Below are 15,354 nucleotides of genomic sequence, written 5' to 3'. Positions count from 1 at the left end.
TCTCATGATACCATCTATAAGTTTTGTTAGTCGTTAAGGTGCTACTAGACTACTTTGTTGTATTAAATGTTTCCTGTTAGACAAACTCCCCTACCCCCTGAAGCATTTGAACATGGTTGTTTAATTTGTCAGTGTTCAAGGAGGAGGCCCACAAGTCTAATATAGGGTAGAGACTTGAACTGGGCACAGGAAAGAAAGCAGGTAGCTTTTTCGTTACAATCCACAGCTTTTCTTTACTTTGTGTCAGAATACCATCGAACGAGGCCTCTGAAGGTGTCTGTTTTCTGCTGCACATTCAACAAAGTGTACTTAGGTTGAGCTTAGTGAGTTACACATGGCTCCAGAAGAGCTCTGCTGAATCTGTGTTCGTGATGATCTTGACAGATTGTTTTTAAAATCAGTTTGTTTCTCTAGTGCTTTAGGATTTTGTTCTAGTTATCTGTTGCTTTACTCGTATATCTGTTGCTTTACTCTGTATAATTAGTGCCTGTTTTGCTACCTTAGTTTTAAAAAAACTGCTGCATTTATAATAATATGTTCTATTTTTAACCTTAAAAGTATGTTGGTTGATTGGGAGACAGGGAAAGGAGTAGAGTGCAAGAGACTTAAGTAATTGGACAGTCATATGGAAACCAAATAAATTTTTCTCAACCTGGAAGAATTTTTCTGGCTACTAATACAGTGCTGTGAACTTCCATAATATTATAGAATCATAGAAAACTAGAACTGGAAGGGACTTGATGACCTCTTCAAGTCCAGTCTCCTGCCCTCATGACAGGACCAGGTACCATCTTGATCGTCTCTGATAGATGTTTATCTAACTAGCTCTAATTATAGAGATTCCACAACCTTCCTAGGCAATTTATTTTAGCAGTTAACCACCCTGACAGGAAGTTTTTTCCTAATGTCCCACCTAAACGTCCCTTGCTGCAATTTAAACCCATTGCCTCTTATCCTATCAGATGTTAAAGAGAGTACTTTTTTTTTTCCTCCTTCCTCCTTCTAACACCCTTTTAGGTACTTGAAAGCTGCTATCATGTCCCCTCTCAGTCTTCTCTTTTCCAAACTAAACAAACACACTTTTTTCAGCTTCCCTCATAGGTCATACGTTCTAGATCTTCACAAATTTTGGTTCCTGTTCTCTGCATCTTCTCTAATTTTCTCCATGTTTTCTGAAATGTGGTGTCCAGAATTGGATACAATACTCCAGTTGAGGCCTAATTAGAGGGGAAGAATTACATCTCGTGTCTTGCGCATAAGACTCTTGTTGATGTGTCCCAGAATGTTTGCTTTTTGCAACAGCATCACACTGACTCTTATTTAGCTTGTGGTTCACTGTGACCCCTGGATCCACTTCTGCAGTACTCCTTAAGTCACTTGCCATTTTTTATATGCGAAATGGATTGATTAATAATTGGAGTTCCAATACTGTTGCAAGAAACAGAAAAGAGAGTTTGCGTGTCCTTCCAGTAATACTGTAAGATCCTGGCTGCTTACATTTTCTGACAAATCTTCTTAAACTTCCCAGGCAGGGCGAAGATGAGGAGATTAGGGAGTGAACAGTGAGTTGTTTGTTTGGATATATACGTATTATATTGATGACAGGAACACAAAATGAAAAATTTTCCCTTTCCCAAATATTTTTTGCTCACTCTTCAGAGGATTCAGCATATTGTTGTAAACCTGTATTACAACTTGTTTAATTACTTTAAAACACATCTGGAGGCAGAATTAATTGCAGTTCATTGCAAAATAAAAATATTCAGAGAAACAGGTAAATTGGAGTCTGATGTAAAAGTTTTGTAATCACTAATCACAAACAGTAATTTGGGAAAAATTATGTGACTTCAGGTATCCTCTAGCTTGCTAAGAGCTACCCAGAGATAAGCCTTATTTGTGTCCTGTGATATTTGATGTCAGAAGATTTTCTGATTAAGAATTATGAACTGTAAACATGTTCAGTTTTAATGATACAGCTAGTCACATTTTCTTGTGGCTCTGTCGGTTTGTCTCCCTGGACATTAATAGAAGTATTTTTATATTAAGCAAAATTTAGAAAATGCTACTTAAAAGTAATTTTTAAAGTGTCATTTGGGTTACTTTTTATCAATTATTTACTTATGGACTCTGCCTTTTGAACTTCTGTGTCAGTTGCATCTGTACCTTGGCATGTAGACACAATTTGCTTTGACTCAGTCATGATACAGGGTATTCTTTAACTACCCAGTATGTGTTACAGCAAGAGGCCTCATTGAAACATTTTTTTATTTTTCTGCAATGGCAACGACTGTAATAAAATGTGCAGTTGAAATTAAATTGTATGCACTTGGGATGACAGAAATGTGACTCATCTTACTTCCAGGGAATGAATTACTTAAAAGAAGCCAAAAGGTGTATATTTGTAGAAACACTTGAATAAAATATATGAAGAAACAAATGGAAACACAGTACTTCAAGATGGGGGAGCTGGGTAGAGGAGGGAGACAGAAAATGTGTCATTTTGGAGAGTGAAGTCAAAAGTAATTACTTTAGCTAACCTTGAAAGATCTTAAAAGATAATTTCCTGAGCTGCTGTAGTGCTTCCTAGGCTTTGGAACAGGGATTGGATACTTGGCAGTATGGTTGCCTTTAGCAGAGCGGTGCCTTTTTGGCTATCTTGATTAAATTGTACCCAAATTTAGCCAGCTAATGTACTTTTTTTTGCACATACTTGGTAGAGGCTGGCAGCTGAGTTTTGCAAACATTCTTTCTAGGGATGTCAATGTGTAGACCAACTACATGATTAACCAATAAGCCTATTGACTACACTCATTTGCCCCCCTCCCATTGTTGCCTCTGTATCAGAGGCAGCAGCGTAGAGGGTGAGGGGGGCAGGCTGGAGCCAATACCTGTGGGGGAGCTGACTTTAGTAGCTCTCCGTGTGTGCTGGCTCCACTGACCCAACTGCACATCCTTTTGCTGCCTCCTACAGATGCAATGGGAGGGCAGGCAAGAGCCAGTGCTGGGGAGAGATGGCTTAACAGTTGACTCCCCCAGCACCAGTTCCACAGTGCCGCCTGTTCCACCCCTGCAGCATTGCTGTCCATGGGGGTGATTTGAGCTCCCTATAGACAGGGACTGCTACTGTGGAGCAGCCTCTGTCTGCCGGGAGCTCGGGGGAGCGCCAACGGATTTATGTGAACCACACTAACCATGGTTAGTCCACACAGAGCTCGCTGAGCATGCTGCAATCCAGGACTGAGCAAGGTGTGGGGTGTTTTTGTGTGTGTTGTTTTTTTTCAGGCTAGGAGTCAAATAATGAGACTTTATCCTGTTGGTGCTGTTGCCGTTCCCATACTGGTGCCCAGGCTTGTATAGGGGAGAAGGAGACTAAATTGACTGCAAAGAGGCGAAGATAAGAGTTCGGCATTCAGGAATAATCATAGGTGCATTTACTGACTTTAGAATGCTTGATGTTACAACCTTGATATTCTAACTAGGGATGTTAGATATCTATTAAATGAATAGTCGATTAACTTCATGAGTTCTTATCGGCTACTCAACTATTTTATAGTCCCTGGGGGTAAGGCTGGCAGCCAGTGTGCACCAGCTCCACTCTTGAGGAACCCCCTGCCACTCCGTGCTGCTGTATCAGAGGCAGCAGCGTGGGGTGTCTAGTGGACAGCTGGTCTGTGAGGGAGCCAGTTTTTAAAACCAGCTCCCCTTGTGGACCAGCTGCCTATCACCCTACACTGCTGCCTTGAATACCGAGGCAGCAGTGCAGGGCAGTGGCAGCCTCTGTCTGGGGGAAGAGAGGGAATGTGTGCAGTCTATAGCATTAACCTATAAGCTTTTGCTTATGGGTTAATTGATTAATCACCTTTACATGTTAGAAGTAGGGATATAATACTATATTTGATGGAGTAACACATCTGAGCTTTGATTAGAGAGGGAGAAAGCACCTGTGGCTGAATAGCTAATGGTACTGAAATGCCTAATATTACAGTAAAGCTCGCCAATAAACGGTTGTGTATGAATCAAGCATCTAATTTTGTCAGTGAAGTTTACAAAACTAATTTCTTTTGTTTGGATGTTTTGGGCTGGTGAATATACAACAGTGGGGAAATTGGATGTCTAAAGTTACTTGTAGCAAAGATCTCTCTTACTTAATTCATTTAAATTTTCTTTGTAATATTTTGCCATAATTTCAGACAGTCTGTATATTCCCATTAGTGTTAGCAATGAAGAAAATACTGATGCCGCCTGTACTGTATAATGTGGCTGTTTTCTTTGTTTGAGACACTGTGCAGTAATGGGCTATTGGCCAGTCCTGGTTCATGTGTCTACCTTTAAAATGAACTTCTAAAGTTTAAGGTTTTGATTATGGTATAAGTCAGGGGGATGTAGCAACATTTTTCTAGCCTCGGTGGCAGTGTAAAAAGACCTGCAGATAAGAGCAACAAGGTCCCTTCTGTACTGAACACTAGCATCTTCTCGCAATAATATTTTTTTTCAAGTTTTGTAAAATACTACTTCACTGCTCTGGTTGTCTGAAGAAGTGGGCTGTGCCCACGAAAGCTCATGATACCACCTACATGCTTTGTTAGTCTCTAAAGTGCTACCAGACCATTTGTTTAAGTTTATCCATTATTTATTGTTTACTGGGTTCATCCCAATGTGGACCATGGATTTTGGAGTCAGGGAAATGATTTGTTTGGGTTCTTTTGGGGGGGGGGGAGCTAAAATGTAATTGACCTTCTATGTAAAGGAGGTCTTTGCCTCTGCCCTTGTCTCCTACTTGCAGCACCAGGACCAGAGGAGCCCAGATGATAGCACCAGTCTGCTTAGTTGCCAACCTCTTAAATTTAAATCCACCGGGAGTTCTCTCAGTAAAGCTGGGAACTGCTGCCTCACTTCTTGTTTAGCCATTGGGAAGTGATATCCTGATCCCTGCTGCTTCCGGCAGCTCCCATTGCCTGGGAACCGTGATCCTCTGCCAATGGGAGGCTGCAAGAACCTGTACCTTAGGAGTCACAGGTAAATATCTTGGCAGCAGCTCTAGGGGATCAACTCTGGTGAACTGCTGCCATTTTATTGGCCACCCCTTAGTTACACCAATACAAGGCAGAGATAAAATAACCTTTCTGTTCTTACTTGAGATTTCCATTTGTGCTTTGCAGAATATCATTGGCTCTTTTGGCTACTGTGTGACGCTGGGAGCTCATATTCAGCTGATTATCCACCACAATTACCACATTTTTCATAGTTGCAGCTTTCCTGGGACAGAGACTTCCATCCTGGAAATAACACCTACATTCTTTGTTTATAATGTATGTTTTCATTTAGCCTTATTAGAGTGGACACAAGCATATCCTATGCATTTTACCAAGTGATCCAGATTGCTTTGAATCAGTGAAGTGTCTTTAATTTGCCGCCACTCCAGTTTATCACTGCAAAGTTTATCTGATCTCTTTAGTGGGAGGGAGTTTTTGAAGAGTGCAGCAGTTTCTCTTCCTTCCTTCCTGCTATTGGGAAAGAAAATGGTGTGTGAAAGAGAAAGGATGAGTTCAGTACTCCGGTCTAGTTTCCATGAATGTAAATGTAATTGATCTTGTGAAGAGCTTAACTATGAGTTTCTTACTGCATCCCTTAGACAAACAGTACCCGCCCAGTGAAGGCACAGAAGTCACTTCTTCCATACCCCCATGCAATCCTAGTACAAGACTGTGGGCTACTTGATGCCTTTTGAAGCAGACTATTTTTCTCAGGCAAGTGCTGCCTCCTGCTGCTTAAGCAAATAATGAAACTTTTCCCAGAAGATAAAGAGGAAAGAAAATTAGTGCAGAGTTTAGCCTATAACATCTTGGAGCTCAGTGGTGTGGCAGATGGCTAATATGATCCTGAATTGAGGCATGGTTCTTTTGAATAATTCCAACGTTTGAAAGTGTGCTTGTTCTTTTGTGTCCAGGCTATGATTTCAGATACAAAGCCGGAGTAAATCTTGCTCAGGAAATAAGGTGTGCTAGAATCAGCAAAAACTAGTTTATATGCAGGAATCCAAAACTGGATTAATTTTAAGAGTTAAAAATTAAATCGTGGTGTAAAACACCCCACTGGCTATTACGTACATTGTCTGTTTAGGACAAGTCTTTCTGTGTCTTACATTTACAGAAGAATTTGTTACCTATTCTCCTTCAAAATAACTTCATTCATAGAATTGTGCCAAGGCAAAATTCTAGACGACAATACCTCAGTCTACTCAGTTTAGTGATAGAAACTACTCAGTTTGATTGGTATGGGAATTGTGTATGGAGTTTGACTTAAAACAAATGTAGGATGTTCAATTTAATATGCTCCTAGAAATTTAAATTGTTCTAGTGGTTATAAATTAATCCCTTCATCACAAGGTTGTGTGTATAGCAAGCTGTTGCTGAGGAAATGGACTTTTGCACTTTCTGCACTAATATATATTACTATGTTGAAAATATAGTAAAGAACATTGAGGTTGCAGTCAAATGTAGGAAATGCCAGAATTAAGTTTGCCTGAAAAACATTACTTCAGCTCCCTTTGTATGTCTAGTTTATGATTAAAATATCTTTGGAAAGTTTAATTCTGTAGGCTGGTAGTTAGGGCTCTGACCTGGGATGTGGAAATCCTTGCTGAAAATTCCTTGCAGGCCAGGCTATTGGGTATTCTGTGTTTCTGTGGATAAGGGATGGTGGTTGTAGTTGTTTCTTTCCCACTAATGTTCTTTTCAGGCAATCTAATTCTGGCATTTACTGGCTTCTGACTGTTCGACTCTGCAACCTTAATGTTCTTTCAGCATAGTTGTTGTTTTAACTTCTTTATATATAGCATCTATGCAGTATGTCAAAGCCACCTGATACAGCATTGTTGCTCTCTTTTTATGGAATCCTCTCTGCTTCTATTTGAGAATATATTGGAAGGGGAGAAGAGCACAGTTATCTTCTATAGACCTCATATAGAATGTACATATATTTGTACATTATAATCTAATCCTAATACAATGTACGATTTTAAAGTTTCCAGTTCAAAGTTACTGAAAAAAATTAATGTTTGTTTTCTACACCATTTATATGTTTGTGTAGAAACGGGTCATTTCAGGAAGGAATAAGTAGAGACAGATTAGTTGAAATAGTTTTGTGTGCCAAGATGAGGTTGGTTTTGGGAAAAATCCAAAGTATGACTAGCTGCATCTAGACTTTGAAAGTGTTCTTTATTAGATTTCCAGTAATTTTGTACATGGTCTTAGCAAGTAATTTTGTTACTGAGGTTCAAATCTCCAGTTACTCTTCTCCCACAAGTTTGGAACTTTACCGTTATGAGTAAGTATGTCTTGACCCCTTTTTCTTTCTCAAGCTATCTTTTCCAAGTGTTATAGAACCCAGATACGGTATGTTAAACATGTGCCTAACTTTTCAACATCTCTAATGCTTTTGGTTTGCATGACTTGAGACACATGATGACTTTTCAGAAGGTTAGCATTTCTGGAAATTGGGCCTATTTCAAGTATGTCTAGTTAGACCCCAAAAACATGAGGCATTTTGGGGAAAAACGGATTTTAAGTATATTGGTATAACAGTTGTCCAGGATCAGTCATGGTACAATTACCACCACTGCTACAACCCATGTTGAATTGCAAATCAGGAAGCAAAATCACGTCTTGCCCTTAAAATGCGCTGTTATGCACCACATCTGTGCAGATTGCCTCTTGCAGGAATACAGATGCTTTGTAAGCATATATGCATATTAAAGGTGCCTTTTCTTTAAATCTTATCTCTAACATCTACAAATACAATTACTGAACATAATCATTCAGTCTTAGGACAGCAGAGAGACTTTTTGCTTATGTTGAGAATACAGATGTGAATGGTTAACTGGTAAGCATAACCTTTGCCAGGTGATGTTTACCAGTTACGGTTAACTGACGGGGGGGGGGAGGGGGGTCTTCCATGGCCGGGGGTGCGTTCAACATGGCCCTGTTTTTTTTAATTGGTTAATCAGTTAAAAATAAGGTTTAATCAGTTAACTAAATGGGATTTTACATCCCTAGTTTAAAAAATGCACTTTGTGGCCTACGTAATGATTGTATAAGGATATATGGTATTATAACCACTTTAATTCTTTTTTTTTTAAACAGCAAACCCATGATGGACTTGCTGATTTTTCTCTGTGCACAGTATCATTTAAATCCATCAGGCTATACCATAGATCTGATTTCAGCAAAGAAGAGCCAGATTAAATTCAAACCGAATACACCTATTGGAATGCTTGAAGTAGACAAGGTGATTTTAAAGCCAAAACATATGGATAAGAAAAAGCCTACTCCTACAATGCCAGAGGTAAGAATTATACCAATGATAGTGTTATCTGAAGAGAGAGAAAGATTAAGTACTCTGCATCTTCTGGTTGTACTCCACTGTGGCAGATTGTATTTATCTAAATGTTATTTGTTAAAATGCAGTTTCTCAATAGAATATATTTTTCAGGGTATGGCCTATTGGCATCTCAATATATGATTACATTGGTATTACAGCTTTAGTCTGTAACTCCAGGTGTTTAGATGATTTTGGTGTTTACAGTGATGTGAATCTAATTGCTGTTTTTGGGACCGTAAATATTATAAGCAGCAATCTGAAGTGTAATAAAGTTACAAATTTCCTTCATGAAAGCATCCTTTGATAAATTCTAAATATATTCTCTGGACAACACAGCTGTATATACCTATAGCATCCCTTTCATAATCTGAAAATCAGTTCCTTATAAGTTCTCTGGAATGCCATAACTTACACACCCTGTTGATAAATTATTTGTATTTTATTTTCATTTAATGTGTGCTCTGCCTGTGGTTGCTCCGTCTTCCTTTTGGAAACACTTAAGATTAAATGTGTAAATGAAGGATATTCCTCATGCTCTGGGAAATAGAAGCTTTTCAGAAGGCAGAAAATAAAAACTGGTGTAATTATTTTATGAAGGGCACAAAATACAGAACCATTTTTTCCCCTCATTCTATTTCCTTTTTTCTAACTTATGCTAAGTGAATTGTAACTTGAGTAATGTAGAAATAGGCTATTCCAACAGAGAAGGGTTTGCCATTTCTGTAGGAATACCACCACCCTCAACAGTAGCCACATCAACAGAAACCATCTTCCATCAATTGCATCTTAGGTCAGGATGGCTATTTTGGCCATTTAGGCCAGAGCCAAAACTGATACTCCACCAATCAGGTTGTTTTTTTCTTAATAAATCTGACCGCCTCTTTCCTACTGTTCTCTTCATAACTTTGATAAAACTAACAATGGTGAAACAGCCCTTGGGAAAGGAAGAAATTTCTAGGGTTGCTGCAACATTCTGTTCGTGTGACAATGAGCTTCTTGGTCTGTATCCTTGAATGCTGTTTAATGGTTTGTTTCCTTTTTCAGCAAACAGTAAGAGTAGTAGTCAACTACAAGAGAACACAGAAGACTATAGTGAGAGTGAGTCCACATGAACCTCTTCAAGAGTTCATAGCAATTATCTGTAGAAAATGTGAGTTTGATCCTTTGCACACTGTATTGCTGAAGAATTACCAGTCTCAGGATCCCCTTGATGTAACAAAATCTCTCAATGACCTTGGACTAAGGGAGTTGTATGCAATGGATGTCAATAAAGGTAAGAGGGTTTTTTTTATAGTTCTCATCAAAACTATGTGTACAGGAAATGCTACTATTTTTTTTAAAGTAATAGATTTGATTTCATGTGTTCCAGAACAATGAATTTCCTTCTAATTTCCTTGTGCTCTTCTTCCTTCTGGTATAGAACCAAAACTACCTAAGGGTTACCTACGATTAATTTTCATAAACTTCAGACAAGAGAACTCCTATATGAAATTGCTCCATATAAAAAGTGATTGATTGTTTCTGAGAAGTGTGCTGAAGTGACTAAGCATAAGTGTGTATAAGATACTATTTATGAAACCCTGTGTCAGTTTTACTCCTATTCAAATTCAGTGTCTTGTCTCTTGTAGTGCTCCCTCTTCTGGACACTAGATCCATATTGCTTAAGCTTCCCTGGGTCTAAGTAGTCAGTGGACCTGCCTCTTTTTTCTTCGGTCTCTCTGGGTATGTCTATGGCTCAGTTACAAACTCATGGTACTACATCTCAGAGCCTTTGCCAATAAATTTCAGTGAATTAGTTTGGTCTCAGGCTTTCCCACCATCCTCCGTAGGGGTTTTTTGAGCCTGGGCTCCAGCCCACACCTAAAGACCTGCACTTCAATTTTTAGCCCTGCAGCCCAAATCCTGGGAACCTCTGTTCCCATGTACTGGCCTCCCCATGGGGTCTTTATGGCAGTGTAGATGTGCCATACCTCCAAAGCATAGTTATCCTTTGCTACCCCTTCACAGAAATGGGCCTCATGGACCATAGCTTGACACCTCAAGCTCTCCAGCAACTTAAGTATATCCTCTTGAAACTCCCAGCTATGTGGGAGCTATAGGTTTACAGTTCACTCAGAGGCTTTTTTTCACTTAACACAAGAGAAAAACCAATCTAGACAAAATAATATACATTTGCAGTCATTTCCGGCCTCAATTTTCTCTGGAATGTTCTTTGGGGATAGACTAGAAACTTATAAGGAGTTTAGGATGCATTTTTTCCCCTGCCCTCTTGCACATGATTTATTTCAGTCTGTATTCCACCCTGTACTCATTGGCTTTTCTCTTCCTCAGCTGGTCCCACAGTTAGACATCATAAACATTTGCCCCCCTCCTCTCCCCTGCCATGAAACATGTCCTTCTTTTACTGTCTCCTGCCCAAAGCTTCCTCTCTTCTTCCTCTTGCTCTGCATGTTTCTTTAAGTCTCACCAGCAACTCCTGGTTACTTGTTTCTACCGCTGGGGAAATTCTACTCTGCAAACCTCAATCCTCTGCAGAGAAGTTGGGAACAAATTGACTTCCCCTGGCCGTCAGCTGTTCTGTTCTATCTGGGCCAGGTCTGTTCACTAATTAATAGTCGATAATAACAGTCTCTTCAAAGGCCAGATTTATAAGCAGCGTTCTCTAATGTTGCCACTTTTCAGAATTTCTGTCCCGCATGAAGAGAAGAAGAGGGGGAAAAAAAACCAGCCCTATATTCAAATGGAATTTGTAGTCTCACATGGACAGAGAGGATGCTCACTATCAAACAGAATTATAAAATTGTACATACAGTCCCCTAAACAGGGAAGTAATTGTTTGTAATCCTGCAGGGTCAGATGACCAGCAACCCAAGAGCGTATTAATCTAACAAATTATGACTTTATATGATGCTACCAGTGTAGGATGTGAGCATTTGACGAGTATGGGTTGGTTTAGTTCGTTAATGGCTTGTGAAGCAAAATGTTTCTCCAGATTGAGACAGAAGACAGAAATAACTTCCTTTTGATCAGACAGCTACTAGCTCCCAATCCTGCACCCTGCCCGTGTCCATATTTTATAAATTACTCAAGTTTTTTGTCATTCTGTTACCAAAAATTTCTAAGATTTCATGCAAACATGTTCTGTCAGCATTAGCTATTTCAGGCCTGGGCAAAATACAACCCTGGGTCAGATCTGGCCTGCTAAGCCATGAGATTGAGCCCGCAGAGGCAGTGGGGAGTCCCAGGCAGGCTTCCAGCTTGTCCTTCACACAGTGCGGAAATGTGGCTGCTGGGCTTCCTTCCAGTTTGAAAACTGGAGGGGGGGGGGGGAGAGAAGGGAGTTTCAGGAGCCACCCTGCCCCAGCACAATCCCATTGGCCAGAAACCAGCCAATGGGAGCTGCTTGTTGGAATAACAGGCAGGCAAGAAGAACCACACCCCCTGTCCTCTGCTCAGTTATTCACTGAAGCGCATGGCCGGGCAGGCAGGCTGGCTGTGAAACATTTTAAGCTCTGCAAGCAGGCAGGCTGGCTTGCATGGTGGCTGGCAATTCTCATGGCCACAGCCTGCCTCTGGCACCCTAGCCCCTCCCTGCCACAACCCTCTGCTCCTCCCACTCAAGATACCCAAGCCCTCTGTTCCCACCCATACCCCCACCCAGATCTGGCACTCCAGTCTCCTGCCCCAGATCACAATCCCCTCCTATCCTAGGTCACCATCTTCTCCTTCACCCAAACTCCCTCACAGACTCCAGGCTCCCTTCTGTACCCCGATCCCTTACTCCAAGATCCCCTCTGCAACCAATCTCCATCCCAAACCCCACATCTCCTCCATTAATATCATGGAAGAGTGTGGCCCTTGACCACTTTCCAAAATCTTGGAGTGGTCCTCCGTCAAAAATTATTGCCCACCCTTGGGCTATTGTGTTTCAGCTAAATGTCCTAGCAACATTCTATGTACCTTCTTTCTATAGTCATTATTCCTGCCTTTGGCATAATGTAAATTTTCGTTTTTGCCTTAGCCTCATAACTTGGTATGTTTTATTTCAAAGACATTGATCTCTGTTTCCTAAATACACCATAGTTAGCAGTATCTGCAATAACAGCTTTTATTTAGTGTTGGTTGAGAAATTTTGATCAGTGACTTTTTTCCACTGGAAAAATCAAATACAGGTGGACTCCCTGATTCAGCGCATTCAGGACCAGGGTTCAGGATTGCTCAGGAGTATGCCAGATATGGGGAGGTCAAGTTTGCTTTCCCAGCTGTCAGTTCTGCTCCTGGATACCAGCCCGAGACACTGGTCTTTGCTCCAGGCCAGGGGTTGGCAACCTTTTCAAATAAAAAAGCTGAATTGCATGAAAATTCGGAACAAGTGGTTAACAAAGAGCTGTATAAAAATGCCCATTTGCATGACTGAAAATATACAACTTACTATTATTGATAACTGACATGATGAATAGCATAAATGAAACATTGTAGTCACAGACATTATTTAATGGGACTTCTGCCATTGTATCTTTTCGCATATTTTTTGAACTTTACATGATAACTGGTTACATCCAGCTTCACGCACACATTCAGGCTGTCTTCTGTCAATCTTATGGCAGGAGATGTGGGGGTGCAGGAGTTAGGGGATGTGAGGGTATGAGGGTTTAGGGCAGGGGATTCAGGAGTACAATGGGCTCATGTCAGAGTTAGGGTGTGGGGGGTTGCAGGAGTGTTATGGCAGGGGTGCAGGAGGTTGGGTTGAGGTGTATGAGGGGCTATAGGTAGGGGGTTGGGTGTATGATTGGCTTAGGGTGCAGTGTATGTATGGGGGGCATGAAGGAGTGCTATGACACTGCAGCCAGATGAGGTCTGGGCCTCAATTGGGGCTTGTTCGCCAGGCTTCATTCTTAAATAAAGTAAAATATTATGTTGAACAGACAGGGTTTCAGTGTTTTCTTTCTTTATGGCAGGGGCAGGGAACCTATTTTGGGTTGGGAGCCACAGACCCACAAAAAAATCAGTCAAGAACTATACACGAGCGGTGCAACTCTCCCCTCCCCCCCCCCCCAAAAAAACCCTCCAAAATCCACAGTCCCTCACTGATGTGGCCCCCAACTGAAACACCTTACTCCCCTGGTGCTTCAGCCCCATGGTGGGGGGAGGAAGACAGGGAGGACTGCACTCTTCAGTGACTCGCCCTTCCAGCCTGCTTTCTCGCCTATGGCAACTTGGAGGACTACATCTGCCATAAGAGACTTCATTGTTAATCATGTCATATGACATGGAACGAACACACACACACACACACATATACATATACATATACATATACATATACATATACATATACATATACATATACATATACATATACATATACATATACATATACATTCTGGGAGATTCAGTCCAAAAAAGGATCCTGTTCTGTAAGATGGAATGGGGCTCAAAACAACAACTTCCATGAGACTGGGGGTACGTCTAGACTACAGGCTTTTTGTCAACAGAAGTTTTGTCAACAGGTACTGTTAACAAAGCTTCTGTCAACAAAGAGCATCTAGACTACATCCAGTTCTGTCGACAAAGCAAGCCGCTTTGTCGACATGACAGTGTAGATGCAATAACGCCTTCTGTCGACAGAACTCAGTCGACAAAAGGCGTTATTCCTCATATAATGAGGCTTACAGCCATCAACAAAACTGCTGAGTTCTGTTGATGTTATGTCGACAGAACTCAGCAGCAGTGTAGAGGCAGGCATAGTTTTGTCGACAAAAGTCCACTTCTGTCGACAAAACCCTGTAGTCTAGACACACGCTATGTGCGCTGAAGAAATGTAGGTTAATGTTGAAATAAGTCAAAAAAACTCATTTAGGTTATTTTAGCAAACAAAAAAATTAGTTTAATTTTGGGAAAGTTTCATTTCAGTCAAAAATGTAATAACAATGTTATAAATTTACAAATTGAAATTCTCCACAGAATGTGATAGTATGCAAAATCTAAAAATTTAATTTTTTTATCCAATTTTGGGACAAAAACAAATGCCGAAATTTCCCTTGGGACAGAGATCTAATATCGTTTGCTCAGCTCTATTTTTATTAAATTGTTACTTATAACCAGGGCTCGCCGAGCAGCGGTGAGCCCCGCTCACCAGTCGCGCGTTTCTGCGCTCTGCGCATGCGCAGATCGCTCTGCTCTGGCTCTTCCGGGGTGTAAACTACTTGCCACAGGCGAGTACAGTACATTGTTTGTCGAGCCCTGCTTATAACTACAAGTTTATATTGTAGACTAGAAATACAATAAGCCACCAGTTTATCTACAGGCTAATTGTTGCTACAGTAGTTTTCTTTTTCCTCTATTGGAAAACAAAACCCCTCATAAATGGTGTATCACAAAGACCTCACTCCAAATGTAAAGAGTTTTTCTGTATTGTATGCCTCTTGACAGCATATTTAAATTTATCTGACCTTCCCAAGCAAAAAATACTAGGTCCCTTGTGGTATTTTTTTTTCCCCCTCTTGATTCTCAGTCTGAATAACAGATTCACTTTGGGAATGATGACTTGAAGTGGATGCTCCTTTTCATGAAGGAAAGTACTGAGTAATGGAAACAACTGATTTTTATTTCAATTTAATACTTTGGACAACAAAAAATTAGTCTGAGGTCATTTCCCTGACTCTTCCTGGCTCACTTTTTTAAGACTATTTGAGAATAATTTTTGACAGGTCAAATGACTAAATTAAAAAATGTGTGGTTTGAGCTAGAAAACTGTTCCCCAGATTCCAGCTTTGTGTTTAAAAGACAATTAATTATACTCAAAATTTAAAGCAAAGAAAAAAATGCCATAAATATTTTTTTTATAACTTCCTATTAAATATCTATTCCCTAAGTGAGGGTGAATAGATATTTTAGTGAAGTTGGTTCTGGGGCTATAAAGGTAATCCAAAATAATTAAAATCGGAATCCTTTCAACAATTGCCTGAAGCAAAC

At 40.3% G+C, this 15,354-nt stretch overlaps 1 protein-coding gene across 4 annotated transcripts in view; it reads left to right on the top strand.

Moving 5' to 3' along the window:
• COBLL1 (cordon-bleu WH2 repeat protein like 1) overlaps positions 1 to 15,354 on the top strand; it is a 120,692-nt gene that overhangs the window by 69,941 nt on the left and 35,397 nt on the right. For all 4 annotated transcript variants that reach the window (XM_075933515.1, XM_014580739.3, XM_014580740.3 and 1 more), the window contains 2 exons: positions 8,142 to 8,343; positions 9,424 to 9,652. In XM_075933515.1, the coding sequence (XP_075789630.1) occupies positions 8,149 to 8,343; positions 9,424 to 9,652 (424 nt within the window). In that variant the 5' untranslated portion in view covers positions 8,142 to 8,148. The remainder of the gene's footprint in view (positions 1 to 8,141; positions 8,344 to 9,423; positions 9,653 to 15,354) is intronic.

This window comes from Pelodiscus sinensis, chromosome 7 (assembly GCF_049634645.1).
Source record: "Pelodiscus sinensis isolate JC-2024 chromosome 7, ASM4963464v1, whole genome shotgun sequence".
NCBI lineage: Eukaryota > Metazoa > Chordata > Testudines > Trionychidae > Pelodiscus > Pelodiscus sinensis.
Note: the sequence above shows the minus strand (reverse complement) of the source record. Positions and strands in the feature narration are given on the sequence as shown.